Source organism: Bombina bombina, chromosome 10, assembly GCF_027579735.1.
Source record: "Bombina bombina isolate aBomBom1 chromosome 10, aBomBom1.pri, whole genome shotgun sequence".
In the NCBI taxonomy this organism is placed as follows: domain Eukaryota; kingdom Metazoa; phylum Chordata; class Amphibia; order Anura; family Bombinatoridae; genus Bombina; species Bombina bombina.
In genome coordinates this window covers 218,954,603-218,974,548 of record NC_069508.1, presented here as the reverse complement: position 1 = coordinate 218,974,548, position 19,946 = coordinate 218,954,603, and the positions used below count along the sequence as shown (strand labels likewise).

General features: G+C 39.2%; 1 protein-coding gene across 1 annotated transcript in view; it reads left to right on the top strand.

Annotated features, from left to right (window-relative positions):
• Nucleotides 1-19,946, top strand: part of DNAI4 (dynein axonemal intermediate chain 4) — a 603,028-nt gene that overhangs the window by 214,411 nt on the left and 368,671 nt on the right. The window contains exons 8-9 of the mRNA XM_053693220.1: nt 15,298-15,422; nt 15,911-16,000. Of these exons, the coding sequence (XP_053549195.1) occupies nt 15,298-15,422; nt 15,911-16,000 (215 nt within the window). The remainder of the gene's footprint in view (nt 1-15,297; nt 15,423-15,910; nt 16,001-19,946) is intronic.

Sequence of the window (19,946 nt, the reverse complement as noted above, 5' to 3'; positions counted from 1 at the left end):
AGATGCCAAAGAAATGGCAGAAGCTTTCTGGCCTTTTCTAGAACCAGAAAAGATGACAAATAGACTAGAAGTCTTTCGGAAAGATTTAGTAGCTTCAACATAATATTTCAAAGCTCTAACAACATCCAAAGAATGTAACGATTTTTCCTTAGAATTCTTAGGATTAGGACATAATGAAGGAACCACGATTTCTCTACTAATGTTGTTGGAATTCACAACCTTAGGTAAAAATTCAAAAGAAGTTCACAACACCGCCTTATCCTGATGAAAAATCAGAAAAGGAGACTCACAAGAAAGAGCAGATAATTCAGAAACTCTTCTGGCAGAAGAGATGGCCAAAAGGAACAAAACTTTCCAAGAAAGCAATTTAATGTCCAATGAATGCATAGGTTCAAACGGAGGAGCTTGAAGAGCTCCCAGAACCAAATTCAAACTCCAAGGAGAAGAAATTGACTTAATGACAGGTTTTATACGAACCAAAGCTTGTACAAAACAATGAATATCAGGAAGAATAGCAATCTTTCTGTGAAAAAGAACAGAAAGAACGGAGATTTGTCCTTTCAAAGAACTTGCGGACAAACCCTTATCTAAACCATCCTGAAGAAACTGTAAAATTCTCGGTATTCTAAAAGAATGCCAAGAAAAATGATGAGAAAGACACCAAGAAATATAAGTCTTCCAGACTCTATAATATATCTCTCGAGATACAGATTTACGAGCCTGTAACATAGTATTAATCACGGAGTCAGAGAAACCTCTTTGACTAAGAATCAAGCGTTCAATCTCCATACCTTTAAATTTAAGGATTTCAGATCCGGATGGAAAAAAGGACCTTGCGACAGAAGGTCTGGTCTTAACGGAAGAGTCCATGGTTGGCAAGATGCCATCCGGACAAGATCCGCATACCAAAACCTGTGAGGCCATGCCGGAGCTATTAGCAGAACAAACGAGCATTCCCTCAGAATCTTGGAGATTACTCTTGGAAGAAGAACTAGAGGCGGAAAGATATAGGCAGGATGATACTTCCAAGGAAGTGATAATGCATCCACTGCCTCCGCCTGAGGATCCCGGGATCTGGACAGATACCTGGGAAGTTTCTTGTTTAGATGAGAGGCCATCAGATCTATCTCTGGGAGCCCCCACATTTGAACAATCTGAAGAAATACCTCTGGGTGAAGAGACCATTCGCCCGGATGCAACATTTGGCGACTGAGATAATCCGCTTCCCAATTGTCTACACCTGGGATATGAACCGCAGAGATTAGACAGGAGCTGGATTCCGCCCAAACCAAAATTCGAGATACTTCTTTCATAGCCAGAGGACTGTGAGTCCCTCCTTGATGATTGATGTATGCCACAGTTGTGACATTGTCTGTCTGAAAACAAATGAACGATTCTCTCTTCAGAAGAGGCCAAAACTGAAGAGCTCTGAAAATTGCACGGAGTTCCAAAATATTATTCGGTAATCTCACCTCCTGAGATTCCCAAACTCCTTGTGCCGTCAGAGATCCCCACACAGCTCCCCAACCTGTGAGACTTGCATCTGTTGAAATTACAGTCCAGGTCGGAAGAACAAAAGAAGCCCCCTGAATTAAACGATGGTGATCTGTCCACCACGTTAGAGAGTGTCGAACAATCGGTTTTAAAGATATTAATTGATATATCTTCGTGTAATCCCTGTACCATTGGTTCAGCATACAGAGCTGAAGAGGTCGCATGTGAAAACGAGCAAAGGGGATCGCGTCCGATGCAGCAGTCATAAGACCTAGAATTTCCATGCATAAGGCTACCGAAGGGAATGATTGAGACTGAAGGTTTCGACAAGCTGTAATCAATTTTAGACGTCTCTTGTCTGTTAAAGACAGAGTCATGGACACTGAATCTATCTGGAAACCCAGAAAGGTTACCCTTGTTTGAGGAATCAAAGAACTTTTTGGTAAATTGATCCTCCAACCATGATCTTGAAGAAACAACACAAGTCGATTCGTATGAGACTCTGCTAAATGTAAAGACTGAGCAAGTACCAAGATATCGTCCAAATAAGGAAATACCACAATACCCTGTTCTCTGATTACAGACAGAAGGGCACCGAGAATCTTTGTGAAAATTCTTGGAGCTGTAGCAAGGCCAAACGGTAGAGCCACAAATTGGTAATGCTTGTCTAGAAAAGAGAATCTCAGGAACTGATAATGATCTGGATGAATCGGAATATGCAGATATGCATCCTGTAAATCTATTGTGGACATATAATTCCCTTGCTGAACAAAAGGCAATATAGTCCTTACAGTTACCATCTTGAACGTTGGTATCCTTACATAACGATTCAATAATTTTAGATCCAGAACTGGTCTGAAGGAATTCTCCTTCTTTGGTACAATGAAGAGATTTGAATAAAACCCCATCCCCTGTTCCGGAACTGGAACTGGCATAATTACTCCAGCCAACTCTAGATCTGAAACACAATTCAGAAATGCTTGAGCTTTCACTGGATTTACTGGGACACGGGAAAGAAAAAATCTCTTTGCAGGAGATCTCATCTTGAAACCAATTCTGTACCCTTCTGAAACAATGTTCTGAATCCAAAGATTGTGAACAGAATTGATCCAAATTTCTTTGAAAAAACGTAACCTGCCCCCTACCAGCTGAACTGGAATGAGGGCCGTACCTTCATGTGAACTTAGAAGCAGGCTTTGCCTTTCTAGCTGGCTTGGATTTATTCCAGACTGGAGATGGTTTCCAAACTGAAACTGCTCCTGAGGACGAAGGATCAGGCTTTTGTTCTTTGTTGAAACGAAAGGAACGAAAACGATTGTTAGCCCTGTTTTTACCTTTAGATTTTTTATCCTGTGGTAAAAAAGTTCCTTTCCCACCAGTAACAGTTGAAATAATAGAATCCAACTGAGAACCAAATAATTTGTTTCCCTGGAAAGAAATGGAAAGTAGAGTTGATTTAGAAGCCATATCAGCATTCCAAGTCTTAAGCCATAAAGCTCTTCTGGCTAAGATAGCCAGAGACATAAACCTAACATCAACTCTAATAATATCAAAAATGGCATCACAGATAAAATTATTAGCATGCTGGAGAAGAATAATAATATCATGAGAATCACGATTTGTTACTTGTTGCGCTAGAGTTTCCAACCAAAAAGTTGAAGCTGCAGCAACATCAGCCAATGATATAGCAGGTCTAAGAAGATTACCTGAACACAGATAAGCTTTTCTTAGAAAAGATTCAATTTTTCTATCTAAAGGATCCTTAAACGAGGTACCATCTGACGTAGGAATGGTAGTACGTTTAGCAAGGGTAGAAATAGCCCCATCAACTTCAGGGATTTTGTCCCAAAATTCTAACCTGTCAGGCGGAACAGGATATAATTGCTTAAAACGTTTAGAAGGAGTAAATGAATTACCCAATTTATCCCATTCTTTGGAAATTACTGCAGAAATAGCATTAGGAACAGGAAAAACTTCTGGAATAACCGCAGGAGCTTTAAAAACCTTATCCAAACGTATAGAATTAGTATCAAGAGGACTAGAATCCTCTATTTCTAAAGCAATTAGTACTTCTTTAAGTAAAGAGCGAATAAATTCCATCTTAAATAAATATGAAGATTTATCAGCATCAATCTCTGAGATAGAATCCTCTGAACCAGAAGAGTCCAAAGAATCAGAATGATGGTGTTCATTTAAAAATTCATCTGTAGAGAGAGAAGATTTAAAAGACTTTTTACGTTTACTAGAAGGAGAAATAACAGACAAAGCCTTCTTTATGGATTCAGAAACAAAATCTCTTATGTTATCAGGAACATTCTGCACCTTAGATGTTGAGGGAACTGCAACAGGCAACGGTACATTACTAAAGGAAATATTATCTGCTTTAACAAGTTTGTCATGACAATTATTACAAACAACAGCTGGAGGAATAGCTACCAAAAGTTTACAGCAGATACACTTAGCTTTGGTAGATCCAGCAGGCAGTGATTTTCCTGTAGTATCTTCTGGCTCAGATGCAACGTGAGACATCTTGCAATATGTAAGAGAAAAAACAACATATAAAGCAAAATAGATCAAATTCCTTATAAGACAGTTTCAGGAATGGGAAAGAATGCCAAATATCAAGCTTCTAGCAACCAGAAGCAAATGAAAAATGAGACTGAAATAATGTGGAGACAAAAGCGACGCCCATATTTTTTAGCGCCAAATAAGACGCCCACATTATTTGGCGCCTAAATGCTTTTGGCGCCAAAAATGACGCCACATCCGGAACGCCGACATTTTTGGCGCAAAATAACGTCAAAAAATGACGCAACTTCCGGCGACACGTATGACGCCGGAAACGGAAAAGAATTTTTGCGCCAAAAAAGTCCGCGCCAAGAATGACGCAATAAAATGAAGCATTTTCAGCCCCCGCGAGCCTAACAGCCCACAGGGAAAAAAGTCAAATTTTTGAGGTAAGAAAAATATGATAATTCAATGCATAATCCCAAATATGAAACTGACTGTCTGAAAATAAGGAAAGTTGAACATTCTGAGTCAAGGCAAATAAATGTTTGAATACATATATTTAGAACTTTATAAATAAAGTGCCCAACCATAGCTTAGAGTGTCACAGAAATAAGACTTACTTACCCCAGGACACTCATCTACATGTTTGTAGAAAGCCAAACCAGTACTGAAACGAGAATCAGTAGAGGTAATGGTAAATATAAGAGTATATCGTCGATCTGAAAAGGGAGGTAAGAGATGAATCTCTACGACCGATAACAGAGAACCTTATGAAATAGACCCCGTAGAAGGAGATCACTGCATTCAATAGGCAATACTCTCTTCACATCCCTCTGACATTCACTGCACGCTGAGAGGAAAACCGGGCTCCAACTTGCTGCGGAGCGCATATCAACGTAGAATCTAGCACAAACTTACTTCACCACCTCCCTTGGAGGCAAAGTTTGTAAAACTGATTTGTGGGTGTGGTGAGGGGTGTATTTATAGGCATTTTAAGGTTTGGGAAACTTTGCCCCTCCTGGTAGGAATGTATATCCCATACGTCACTAGCTCATGGACTCTTGTTAATTACATGAAAGAAAAAATGTTTTGGGCACTATTTTTTTCCACTTGGCAGTCGTTTTATTTAATTTATGACAGTTTACTGATCTCTCTCACTGTTATGTGTGAGGGGGAGGGACCTTTTTTGGTGCTTTTGCTACACATCAAAAAATTCAGTCAGAAGTTTATTGTCTTCCCTGCATGATCCGGTTCATCTCTACAGAACTCAGGGGTCTTCAAAACTTGTTTTGAGGGAGGTAATCACTCACAGCAGAGCTGTGAGATTGTAGTTGACTGTGATAAAAAAAAAAAACCCGTTTATTTCTGTATTTTTTTTTTTTTTTTTTTTTCTGCTATCAGGGTTAGTTATCCTTTGCTAATGGGAGCAATCCTTTGCTAAAATTGTGTTTTTTACAAAGATTTGATGCTATAACTTTTCAGTTTATTAATTTTCAACTGTCATAACTTTTTCTGTGCTTCTTATAGGCACAGTATGTTTTCATATTATAGTAAATTACTTGAAAAGTATTTCCAATTTCCTAGTTTATTTGCTAGTGTGTTAAACATGTCTGATTCAGAGGAAGATATCTGTGCTATATGTGCTAAAGCCAAAGTGGAGCCCAATAGAAATTTATGTACTAACTGTATTGATGCTACTTTAAATAAAAGTCAATCTGTACAAATTGAACATATTTCACCAAACAACGAGGGGAGAGTTATGCCGACTAACTCGCCTCACGTGTCAGTACCTGCATCTCCCGCTCGGGAGGTGCGTGATATTGTAGCGCCGAGTACATCTGGGCGGCCATTACAAATCACATTACAGGATATGGCTACTGTTATGACTGAAGTTTTGGCTAAATTACCAGAACTAAGAGGTAAGCGTGATAACTCTGGGGTGAGAACAGAGTGCGCTGATAATATTAGGGCCATGTCAGACACTGCGTCACAATTTGCAGAACATGAGGACGGAGAGCTTCATTCTGCGGGTGACGGTTCTGATCCAAACAAACTGGATTCAGATATTTCAAATTTTAAATTTAAGCTGGAAAACCTCCGTGTATTACTAGGGGAGGTGTTAGCGGCTCTGAATGATTGTAACACAGTTGCAATACCAGAGAAAATGTGTAGGTTGGATAAATATTTTGCGGTACCGGCGAGTACTGACGTTTTTCCTATACCTAAGAGACTTACTGAAATTGTTACTAAGGAGTGGGATAGACCCGGTGTGCCGTTCTCACCCCCTCCGATATTTAGAAAGATGTTTCCAATAGACGCCACCACACGGGACTTATGGCAAACGGTCCCTAAGGTGGAGGGAGCAGTTTCTACTTTAGCTAAGCGTACCACTATCCCGGTGGAGGATAGCTGTGCCTTTTCAGATCCAATGGATAAAAAGTTAGAGGGTTACCTTAAGAAAATGTTTGTTCAACAAGGTTTTATATTGCAACCTCTTGCATGCATTGCGCCTGTCACGGCTGCAGCAGCATTTTGGTTTGAGTCTCTGGAAGAGACACTTGAATCAGCTCCATTAGATGAGATTACACACAAGCTTAAAGCCCTTAAGTTAGCTAACTCATTTATTTCAGATGCCGTAGTACATTTAACTAAACTTACGGCTAAGAATTCCGGATTCGCCATTCAGGCACGCAGAGCACTGTGGCTAAAATCCTGGTCAGCTGACGTTACTTCTAAATCTAAATTGCTTAATATACCTTTCAAAGGGCAGACCTTATTCGGGCCCGGGTTGAAAGAAATTATCGCTGACATTACAGGAGGTAAAGGCCATGCCCTGCCTCAAGACAGAGCCAAACCTAAGGCTAGACAGTCTAATTTTCGTTCCTTTCGTAATTTCAAAGCAGGAGCAGCATCAACTTCCTCTGCACCAAAACAGGAAGGAGCTGTTGCTCGCTACAGACAAGGCTGGAGACCTAACCAGTCCTGGAACAAGGGCAAGCAGGCCAGGAAACCTGCTGCTGCCCCTAAGACAGCATGAATCGAGGGCCCCCGATCCGGGAACGGATCTAGTGGGGGGCAGACTTTCTCTCTTCGCCCAGGCTTGGGCAAGAGATGTCCAGGATCCCTGGGCGTTAGAGATCATATCTCAGGGATACCTTCTAGACTTCAAATTCTCTCCCCCAAGAGGGAGATTTCATCTGTCAAGGTTGTCAACAAACCAAATAAAGAAAGAGGTGTTTCTACGCTGCGTACAAGATCTTTTACTAATGGGAGTGATCCATCCGGTTCCGCGGTCGGAACAAGGACAAGGGTTTTACTCAAATCTGTTTGTGGTTCCCAAAAAAGAGGGAACTTTCAGGCCAATCTTGGATTTAAAGATCCTAAACAAATTCCTAAGAGTTCCATCGTTCAAAATGGAAACTATTCGGACAATTTTACCCATGATCCAAAAGGGTCAGTACATGACCACAGTGGATTTAAAGGATGCTTACCTTCACATACCGATTCACAAAGATCATTACCGGTATCTAAGGTTTGCCTTTCTAGACAGGCATTACCAGTTTGTAGCTCTTCCATTCGGATTGGCTACGGCTCCGAGAATCTTCACAAAGGTTCTGTGTGCTCTTCTGGCGGTACTAAGACCGCGAGGAATTGCGGTAGCTCCGTACCTAGACGACATTCTGATACAAGCTTCAAGCTTTCAAACTGCCAAGTCTCATACAGAGTTAGTACTGGCATTTCTAAGGTCGCATGGATGGAAGGTGAACGAAAAGAAGAGTTCTCTCTTTCCACTCACAAGAGTTCCCTTCTTGGGGACTCTTATAGATTCTGTAGAAATGAAGATTTACCTGACAGAAGACAGGTTAACAAAGCTTCAAAATGCATGCCGTGTCCTTCATTCCATTCAACACCCGTCAGTAGCTCAATGCATGGAGGTGATCGGCTTAATGGTAGCAGCAATGGACATAGTACCCTTTGCACGTCTACATCTCAGACCGCTGCAATTGTGCATGCTAAGTCAGTGGAATGGGGATTACTCAGACTTGTCCCCTACTCTGAATCTGGATCAAGAGACCAGAAATTCTCTTCTATGGTGGCTTTCTCGGCCACATCTGTCCAGGGGGATGCCATTCAGCAGGCCGGACTGGACAATTGTAACAACAGACGCCAGCCTACTAGGTTGGGGCGCTGTCTGGAATTCTCTGAAGGCTCAGGGACAATGGAATCAGGAGGAGAGTCTCCTACCAATAAACATTCTGGAATTGAGAGCAGTTCTCAATGCCCTTCTGGCTTGGCCCCAGTTAACAACTCGGGGGTTCATCAGGTTTCAGTCGGACAACATCACGACTGTAGCTTACATCAACCATCAGGGAGGGACAAGAAGCTCCCTAGCAATGATGGAAGTATCAAAGATAATTCGCTGGGCAGAGTCTCATTCTTGCCACCTGTCAGCAATCCACATCCCGGGAGTGGAGAACTGGGAGGCGGATTTCTTAAGTCGTCAGACTTTTCATCCGGGGGAGTGGGAACTTCATCCGGAGGTCTTTGCCCAAATACTTCGACGTTGGGGCAAACCAGAGATAGATCTCATGGCGTCTCGACAGAACGCCAAGCTTCCTCGTTACGGGTCCAGATCCAGGGATCCGGGAGCGGTTCTGATAGATGCTTTGACAGCACCTTGGACCTTCGGGATGGCTTATGTGTTTCCACCCTTCCCGATGCTTCCTCGATTGATTGCCAGAATCAAACAGGAGAGAGCATCAGTGATTCTAATAACGCCTGCATGGCCACGCAGGACTTGGTATGCAGATCTAGTGGACATGTCATCCTGTCCACCTTGGTCGCTACCTCTGAAACAGGACCTTCTGATCCAGGGTCCCTTCAAACATCAAAATATAATTTCTCTGAAGCTGACTGCTTGGAAATTGAACGCTTGATTTTATCAAAACGTGGTTTTTCTGAGTCAGTTATTGATACCTTAATACAGGCTAGGAAGCCTGTTACCAGAAAGATTTACCATAAGATATGGCGCAAATACTTATATTGGTGCGAATCCAAGAGTTACTCATGGAGTAAGGTTAGGATTCCGAGGATATTGTCTTTTCTACAAGAAGGTTTAGAAAAGGGTTTATCCGCTAGTTCCTTAAAGGGACAGATTTCAGCTCTGTCCATTCTTTTACACAAACGTCTGTGAGAAGTTCCGGACGTTCAAGCTTTTTGTCAGGCTTTAGCTAGGATCAAGCCTGTGTTTAAAACTGTTGCTCCACCATGGAGTTTGAACTTAGTTCTTAATGTTTTACAGGGGGTTCCATTTGAACCCCTTCATTCCATTGATATCAAGTTGTTATCTTGGAAAGTTCTGTTTTTAATGGCGATTTCCTCGGCTCGAAGAGTCTCTGAGTTATCTGCCTTACATTGTGATTCTCCTTATCTGATTTTTCATTCAGACAAGGTAGTTCTGCGTACTAAACCTGGGTTCCTACCTAAGGTGGTCACTAACAGGAATATCAATCAAGAGATTGTGGTTACATCTTTGTGTCCTAATCCTTCTTCGAAAAAGGAACGTCTGCTACACAATCTAGATGTAGTCCGTGCCCTGAAATTTTATCTACAGGCAACTAAGGATTTTCGACAAACGTCTTCTCTGTTTGTCGTTTATTCTGGTCAGAGGAGAGGTCAAAAAGCTTCGGCTACCTCTCTCTCCTTTTGGCTTCGTAGCATAATACGGTTAGCCTATGAGACTGCTGGACAGCAGCCTCCTGAAAGAATTACAGCACATTCTACTAGAGCTGTGGCTTCCACTTGGGCCTTTAAGAATGAGGCTTCTGTTGAACAGATTTGCAAGGCTGCAACTTGGTCTTCTCTTCATACTTTTTCCAAATTTTACAAATTTGACACTTTTGCTTCTTCGGAGGCTGTTTTTGGGAGAAAGGTTCTTCAGGCAGTGGTTCCTTCCGTATAAAGAGCCTGCCTGTCCCTCCCGTCATCCGTGTACTTTAGCTTTGGTATTGGTATCCCATAAGTAATGGATGATCCGTGGACTGGATACACTTAACAAGAGAAAACATAATTTATGCTTACCTGATAAATTTATTTCTCTTGTAGTGTATCCAGTCCACGGCCCGCCCTGTCACTTTAAGGCAGGTAATTTTTCCATTAAACTACAGTCACCACTGTACCCTATGGTTTTCCTTTCTCTGCATGTTTTCGGTCGAATGACTGGTAATGGCAGTTAGGGGAGGAGCTATATAGCAGCTCTGCTGGGTGAATCCTCTTGCACTTCCTGTTGGGGAGGAGTTAATATCCCATAAGTAATGGATGATCCGTGGACTGGATACACTACAAGAGAAATAAATTTATCAGGTAAGCATAAATTATGTTTTTTATTTTTTGTAACTTAGCTTTTTTATTTTTTGTACTTTAGTTAGTTTATTTAATTGTATTTAATTGTAGTTATTTGTAGGTAATTTATTTAATTAATTTAATGATAGTGTAGTGTTAGGTTTAATTGTAACTTAGGTTAGGATTTATTTTACAGGTAATTTTGTATTTCTTTTAGCTAGGTAGTTATTAAATAGTTAATAACTATTTAATAACTATTCTAACTAGCTAAAATAAATACAAATTTACCTGTAAAATAAATATAAATCCTACAATAGCAACAATGTAATTATTAATTACATTGTAGCTATCTTAGGGTTTATTTTACAGCTAAGTATTTAGTTTTAAATAGGAATGATTTATTAAAGTATAGTGTAGTGTTAGGTGTAATTGTAACTTAGGCTAGTTTTTATTTTACAGGTTAATTTCTCTTTATTTTAACTAGGTAGCTAGTAAATAGTTAATAACTATTTAATAGCTATTGTACCTAGTTAAAATAAATTGAAAGTTGCCTGTAAAATAAAAATAAATCCTAAGATAGCTACAATATAATTATTATTTATATTGTAGCTATATTAGGGTTTATTTTATAGGTAAGTATTTAGTTTTAAATAGGATTAATTTAGTTAATAAGAGAAATATTATTTAGATTTATTTAATTAATATTTAAGTTAGGAGGGTGTTAGGGTTAGTGTTAGACTTAGGTTTAGGGGTTAATAAATTTATTACAGTGGCGGCGGTGTAGGGGGGCAGATTAGGGGTTAATAAGTATAAGATAGGTTGCGGCGGGGTCCGGGAGCGGCGGTTTAGGGGTTAAACTATTTATTTAGTTGCGGTGAGGTCCGGGATCCGCAGGATAGGGGTTAATAACTTTATTATAGGTGGCGGCGGTATAGGGGGGGCAGGATAGGGGTTACTAGGTATAATGTAGGTGGCGGCGGGGTCCGGGAGCGGCGGTTTATGGGTTAATACATTTATAAGAGTTGCGGCGGGGTCTAGGAGCAGCGGTTTAGGGGTTAATAACTTTATTTAGTTGCGGGGGGCTCCGGGGGCGCCGGTATAGGGGGTAGAACAGTATAGTTAGTGTGGGTGCTTAGTGACAGCTTGTCAATAAAGCTGTCAAAAAGCCGAAGAGCAGCGAGATCGGATGAGTGATAACTCTCACAGTCCGCTGCTCATCGCCCTGTACTTGGTGCGCGGCTTTTTGACAGATTTTTTGATAACTTAGGCGAAATTTTTAAGGTCCGCGCGGCGATGGTAGGCGAGCTTAGGCGGGCGTATTGGACCGGCGAAGGCAGGTAAAGTAGACACGTTGATAACTAGAGGCCTATAACTTTACACTTATTTTGTCACTTTTTAAACAACTAATGAAACTTTAAAAAATACATCTACATGTTAGTCATGGACTAATCTTTTCTTTGAATGCATCATTCTATCTAGCATGCATTTAGTGTTTAATGTCCCTTTAAAGGTCCAAATTATATGATGTGAATTGAATCACTAATTAAGTATTGAAATGTTAGAAACATTTAAGGGATTTATGGCATTAAAGCCAAGTGCTGAATTGGAGAGGCATGAATATATTCCGATAGGGCGTGGGATTTTAAGATACTTTTCAAATTGCTTCTATTATCAAATGTTCTTAATTCTCTTGGTATCATTTGTTGAAAAGCATACCTAGGTAGGTTCAGGGGAAGCAATGTACTGCTGGGAGCTAGCTCGTGATTGATGGCTATGCATATATGCCTTTTGTCACTGGCTCAGCTAGGTCCCAGAGCCTACCTAGGTATGCTTTTCAACAAAGGTTACCAAGAGAATAAAGTTTATTTCATAGAAATAAATTATAAACTGTCTTAAAATTCCACAACCTATCTGAACCATACAAGTTTAATTTTGATCCCTTTAATTGTAACACCTTTGCAGAGGTTAAACACAGTGGGATCGATCACAATCCTTTAGAAAAACGTATGAAATGATTTACATAGAAAGCTCTACATCGTATGAAATGATTTACATACAAAGCTCTACATCGTATGAAATGATTTACATACAAAGCTCTACAACGTATGAAATGATTTACATACAAAGCTCTACATCGTATGAAAGGATTTACATACAAAGCTCTACAACGTATGAAATGATTTACATACAAAGCTCTACATCGTATGAAATGATTTACATACAAAGCTCTACAACGTATGAAATGATTTACATACAAAGCTCTACATCGTATGAAAGGATTTACATACAAAGCTCTACAACGTATGAAATGATTTACATACAAAGCTCTACATCGTATGAAATGATTTACATACAAAGCTCTACAACGTATGAAATGATTTACATACAAAGCTCTACATCGTATGAAAGGATTTACATACAAAGCTCTACAACGTATGAAATGATTTACATACAAAGCTCTACATCGTATGAAATGATTTACATACAAAGCTCTACAACGTATGAAATGATTTACATACAAAGCTCTACATCGTATGAAATGATTTACATACAAAGCTCTACATCGTATGAAATGATTTACATACAAAGCTCTACAACGTATGAAATGATTTACATACAAAACTCTACATCGCATTAAATGATTTACATACAAAGCTCTACATCGTATGAAATGATTTACATACAAAGCTCTTCATCGTATGAAATGATTTACATACAAAGCTCTACATCGTATGAAATGATTTACATACAAAACTCTACATCGCATGAAATGATTTACATACAAAGCTCTACATCGTATGAAATGATTTACATACAAAACTCTACATCGTATGAAATGATTTACATACAAAACTCTACATCGTATGAAATGATTTACATACAAAGCTCTACAACGTATGAAATGATTTACATACAAAACTCTACATCGTATGAAATGATTTACATGCAAAGCTCTACATCGTATGAAATGATTTACATACAAAGCTCTACATCGTATGAAATGATTTACATACAAAGCTCTACAACGTATGAAATGATTTACATACAAAACTCTACATCGTATGAAATGATTTACATACAAAACTCTACATCGTATGAAATGATTTACATACAAAGCTCTACATCGTATGAAATGATTTACATACAAAGCTCTACAACGTATGAAATGATTTACATACAAAACTCTACATCGTATGAAATGATTTACATACAAAGCTCTACATCGTATGAAATGATTTACATACAAAGCTCTACATCGTATGAAATGATTTACATACAAAACTCTACATCGTATGAAATGATTTACATACAAAGCTCTACATCGTATGAAATGATTTACATACAAAACTCTACATCGTATGAAATGATTTACATACAAAGCTCTACATCGTATGAAATGATTTACATACAAAGCTCTACATCGTATGAAATGATTTACATACAAAACTCTACATCGTATGGAATGATTTACATACAAAGCTCTACAACGTATGAAATGATTTACATACAAAACTCTACATCGTATGAAATGATTTACATACAAAGCTCTACAACGTATGAAATGATTTACATACAAAACTCTACATCGTATGAAATGATTTACATACAAAGCTCTACATCGTATGAAATGATTTACATGCAAAGCTCTACATCGTATGAAATGATTTACATACAAAGCTCTACAACGTATGCAATGATTTACATACAAAACTCTACATCGTATGAAATGATTTACATGCAAAGCTCTACATCGTATGAAATGATTTACATACAAAGCTCTACATCGTATGAAATGATTTACATGCAAAGCTCTACATCGTATGAAATGATTTACATGCAAAGCTCTACATCGTATGAAATGATTTACATACAAAGCTCTACATCGTATGAAATGATTTACATACAAAGCTCTACATCGTATGAAATGATTTACATACAAAGCTCTACATCGTATGAAATGATTTACATACAAAACTCTACATCGTATGAAATGATTTACATACAAAACTCTACATCGTATGAAATGATTTACATACAAAGCTCTACATCGTATGAAATGATTTACATACAAAACTCTACATCGTATGAAATGATTTACATGCAAAGCTCTACATCGTATGAAATGATTTACATGCAAAGCTCTACATCGTATGAAATGATTTACATACAAAGCTCTACATCGTATGAAATGATTTACATACAAAGCTCTACATCGTATGAAATGATTTACATACAAAGCTCTACATCGTATGAAATGATTTACATACAAAGCTCTACATCGTATGAAATGATTTACATACAAAGCTCTACATCGTATGAAATGATTTACATACAAAGCTCTACATCGCATTAAATGATTTACATACAAAGCTCTACATCGTATGAAATGATTTACATGCAAAGCTCTACATCGTATGAAATGATTTACATACAAAACTCTACATCGTATGAAATGATTTACATACAAAGCTCTACATCGTATGAAATGATTTACATACAAAACTCTACATCGTATGAAATGATTTACATACAAAGCTCTACATAGACTTTCTAAAGGATTGTGATCGACCTCACAGTGATATGCAACAGTGTGATAATAAAATGTTGTAAGAGAATTTAAGTCCCTTTAAAGGACACTAAAGACAAAATTAAACATTCTTGATTCAGATAGAACATGTACAGTAGTTTTAAGAAACTTTCCAAATTACTTCTATTATCACATTTTTCAGTTTTTATGTGCACACTTTCTGAGGCACCAGATTCCACTGAGCATGTGCATAAGTTCACAGTGTATATGTATACTAGTCTGTGATTGGCTGATGGCTGTCACATGATACAGGGGCCGGCAAAAAGGAAAACAAATGTGCTAATTGTAATGTCTTTTTGTTATGCACTTGTTTATTATGCAATTCTACTGCATTAATGGTCCTTTCCATGTTTTCCCTTTAGATCCTGATATTCACAATGAAGCCAGTGATAGTTCAACACCCAGTTTAGACAGACTGTGGTCATTTGTATGTGAGCAGACTAAAGGACACAATGTCAGCAGCACCTCGTGGAATAAAAAAAACTCAGTGAGTGTTCCATGGAGATTTTACCCATACGGAAATGACCACAGAACTACACAGGGCCGGTTGCCTGGGTCCGAGAATGAAATGACGCCCCCCTGATTAGCATATCAACCTACTAGCCTGGTTGCCGGCCTTACTAAGCCTGCCTACCTGCATGTAACCGATGTTTATGTGCAATAAGTGGGAAGAGTTGCATATGTCCCACCATGAATGTGACCCTGACTGGTTCTGTGTCTTTGTGCATGATGAGTTTATATTGCTGGTGGGCCTGCGACTTCCCCACAGAAACAGAGGATAGGAGTGGTCTGGGTCAGTCACTGAAGTGCTACCCCTTGTCAAGTTCTGCTGGGTCCCATGGAACTGCATATTTGTCATATGTTTAATTTGGCGGCGCTATACAAATAAATGATAATAATATATAATAATAATATGTTTCTGTTCTGTAATTACAAGTCGTTCTTTAATTCATTTACTGTTGTTTTTATTTTCAGGACCTTTTGGCTGTCGGTTACGGCGAATTTAATTTTAAAGAACAAGACAAGGGAGGTTTAGCTTGTTGCTGGTCCCTAAAGAACACTATGGTAATATAAAATAAAACTTTTGTTATAATTCATTATTTCATTAGTTTCATGGATTTTATGGAACATTGTACTATACATTTTTCTCCCAGTAAAGGGATAGTAAACACCAAAAATGTTATTGTATAAAAGATAGATAATCCCTTTATTTACAATTCCCTAATTTTGGATAATCAACACTGTAAATTAAATATACTTTCTTTCATGTAATTGGCAAGAGCCCATGAGCTAGTGACGTATGGGATATACAATCCTACCAGGAGGGGCAAAGATTCCCAAACCTCAAAATGCCTATAAATACACCCCTCACCACACCCACAATTCAGTTTTACAAACTTTGCCTCCTATGGAGGTGGTGAAGTAAGTTTGTGCTTGATTTTTATGATTTCTTCTATGATAAGCGCTTCTAAGCATTCTGAAGCCCAATTCCTCTCAGAGTACAGTGTTTGTCAGAGGAATGTGAAGAGAGAATATCGCCTATTGATTTTATGGTTTCCCTCGCGGGGAATCTTTTCAAGCGTTCTCTGTTATCGGTCGTAGGGATTCATCCCCTACCTCCCTTTTCAGATCGACGATATACTCTTATACCATTACCTCTGCTGATAACTGTTTCAGTCCTGGTTTGGCTATCTGCTATATGTGGATGGGTGTCTTTCGGTAAGTATGTATCATTATTTAAGATACTCTCAGCTATGGTTTGGCGCTTTATGTTTTAATATAAAGTTTTAAATATATGTATTGTACTTATATTTGCCATGAGTCAGGTCTATGTATATTTCCCTTTGCAGTCTAAACAGTTTTAGTTTAGGAATCATGTTGGGGAAGTTTATTTAAACTTTTTTCTTACCTGGGGTTCAGTCTTTTTCAATTTGACTTTTATTTTTTCGCGGGCAAATCTAGGCTCGCGAGGGTGCAAGATGCTGTTTTTTATTGCATCATTTTTGGCACAAATTTTTTTGGCGCAAAGTTGCACCTTTGATGGCGCAAATTTTGTAATTTCCTGCATCTTTGTTGACGCTAGTTGTTTTGGCGCAAAATCGCGTTTGTTATGACGCAAGTTGTGTCATTTCCTGGTGTTAGTTTTGCACCAAAAATTATAACTTCTTTTTGCGTAATGCGTCAGTCTTGGTGCCAAATTTTAGTTATTTTTCCCCTCTCCCTCTATTGCTCGCTGTTTTCATGAATTTTGAAAGCTATTATGCCTGCTTTTGTTTTCTTCTGTTAAGTGTGATCAGTCCACGGGTCATCATTACTTCTGGGATATTAACTGCTCCCCTACAGGAAGTGCAAGAGGATTCACCCAGCAGAGCTGCATATAGCTCCTCCCCTCTACGTCACTCCCAGTCATTCTCTTGCACCCAGCAACTAGATAGGTCGTGTGAGAGGACTATGGTGATTATACTTAGTTTTATATCTTCAATCAAAAGTTTGTTATTTTAAAATAGCACCGGAGTGTGTTATTACCTCTCTGGCAGAGTTTGAGGAAGAATCTACCAGAGTTTTGCTATGATTTTAGCCGGAGTAGTTAAGATCATATTGCTGTTCTTGGCCATCTGAGGAGTGAGGTAAACTTCAGATCAGGGGACAGCGGGCAGATGAATCTGCATAGAGGTATGTAGCAGTTTTTATTTTCTGACAATGGAATTGATGAGAAAATCCTGCCATACCGATATAATGTCATGTATGTATACTTTACACTTCAGTATTCTGGGAGAATGGTACTTCACTAGAATTACACTGTAAGAAGTACATAAAGCTGTTTAATAACTAGAAATTATGTTTAACGATTTTGCTGGAATGTAAAATCGTTTTCATTTGCTGAGGTACTGAGTGAATAAATGTTTGGGCACCATTTTTCCACTTGGCAGTTGCTTAAATCTGTTTTTTCTGTCAGTTTCTGTTCTCCCTCACTGCTGTGTGTGTGGGGGAGGGGCGGTTTTACTATGCATCTAATATTTCAGTCAGCAACTCATTGTATTCCCTGCATGATCTGGTTCATCTCTACAGAGCTCAGGGGTCTTCAAAACTTATTTTGAGGGAGGTAATTTCTCTCAGCAGAGCTGTGAGAATTATAGTTTGACTGAAATAAAAACTTTTATTCTGTAATTTGTTTCCTGCTTTCAGAAATTGTTATCTTTGCTAATGGGATTAAACCTTTGCTAAGGTTGTGTTGTTTACAAGGATTGAGGCTATAACTGTTTCAATTTATTAATTTTTAACTGTCATAGATCTTCTGTGCTTCTTAAAGGCACAGTACGTTTTAATATTATTCTATTTGAATTGTATTTCCAAGTTGCAAGTTTATTTGCTAGTGTGTTAAACATGTCTGATTCAGAAGATGATACCTGTGTCATTTGTTGCAATGCCAAAGTGGAGCCCAATAGAAATTTATGTAGTAACTGTATTGATGCTACTTTAAATAAAAATCAATCTGTACAAATTGAACAAATTTCACCAAACAACGAGGGGAGAGTTATGCCGACTAACTCGCCTCACGTGTCAGTACCTACATCTCCCGCTCAGAGGGAGGTGCGTGATATTGTAGCGCCGAGTACAGCTGGGCGGCCATTACAAATCACATTACAGGATATGGCTACTGTTATGACTGAAGTTTTGGCTAAATTACCAGAACTAAAAGGTAAGCGTGATCACTCTGGGGTGAGAACAGAGTGCGCTGATAATATTAGGGCCATGTCAGACACTGCGTCACAGGTGGCAGAACATGAGGACGGAGAACTTCATTCTGTGGGTGACGGTTCTGATCCAAACAGACTGGATTCAGATATTTCAAATTTTAAATTTAAACTGGAAAACCTCCGTGTATTACTAGGGGAGGTGTTAGCGGCTCTGAATGATTGTAACACAGTTGCAATACCAGAGAAAATGTGTAGGTTGGATAAATATTTTGCGGTACCGACGAGTACTGAGGTTTTTCCTATACCTAAGAGACTTACTGAAATTGTTACTAAGGAGTGGGATAGACCCGGTGTGCCGTTCTCACCCCCTCCGATATTTAGAAAAATGTTTCCAATAGACGCCACCACAAGGGACTTATGGCAAACGGTCCCTAAGGTGGAGGGAGCAGTTTCTACTTTAGCTAAGCGTACCACTATCCCGGTGGAGGATAGCTGTGCTTTTTCAGATCCAATGGATAAAAAGTTAGAGGGTTACCTTAAGAAAATGTTTGTTCAACAAGGTTTTATATTGCAACCCCTTGCATGCATTGCGCCGATCACGGCTGCAGCGGCATTCTGGATTGAGTCTCTGGAAGAGAACATTGGTTCAGCTACTCTGGACGACATTACGGACAGGCTTAGAGTCCTTAAACTAGCTAATTCATTCATTTCGGAGGCCGTAGTACATCTTACTAAACTTACGGCGAAGAATTCAGGATTCGCCATTCAGGCACGCAGGGCACTGTGGCTAAAATCCTGGTCAGCTGATGTTACTTCTAAGTCTAAATTGCTTAATATACCTTTCAAAGGGCAGACCTTATTCGGGCCCGGGTTGAAAGAGATTATCGCTGACATTACAGGAGGTAAAGGCCATGCCCTGCCTCAGGACAAAGCCAAAGCCAAGACTAGACAGTCTAGTTTTCGTTCCTTTCGTAATTTCAAAGCAGGAGCAGCATCAACTTCCTCTGCACCAAAACAGGAAGGAGCTGTTGCTCGCTACAGACAAGGCTGGAAACCTAACCAGTCCTGGAACAAGGGCAAGCAGACTAGGAAACCTGCTGCTGCCCCCAAAACAGCATGAATTGAGGGCCCCCGATCCGGGATCGGATCTAGTGGGGGGCAGACTTTCTCTCTTCGCCCAGGCTTGGGCAAGAGATGTTCAGGATCCCTGGGCGCTAGAGATAATATCTCAGGGATACCTTCTGGACTTCAAATACTCTCCTCCAAGAGAGAGATTTCATCTGTCAAGATTGTCAACAATCCAGACAAAGAAA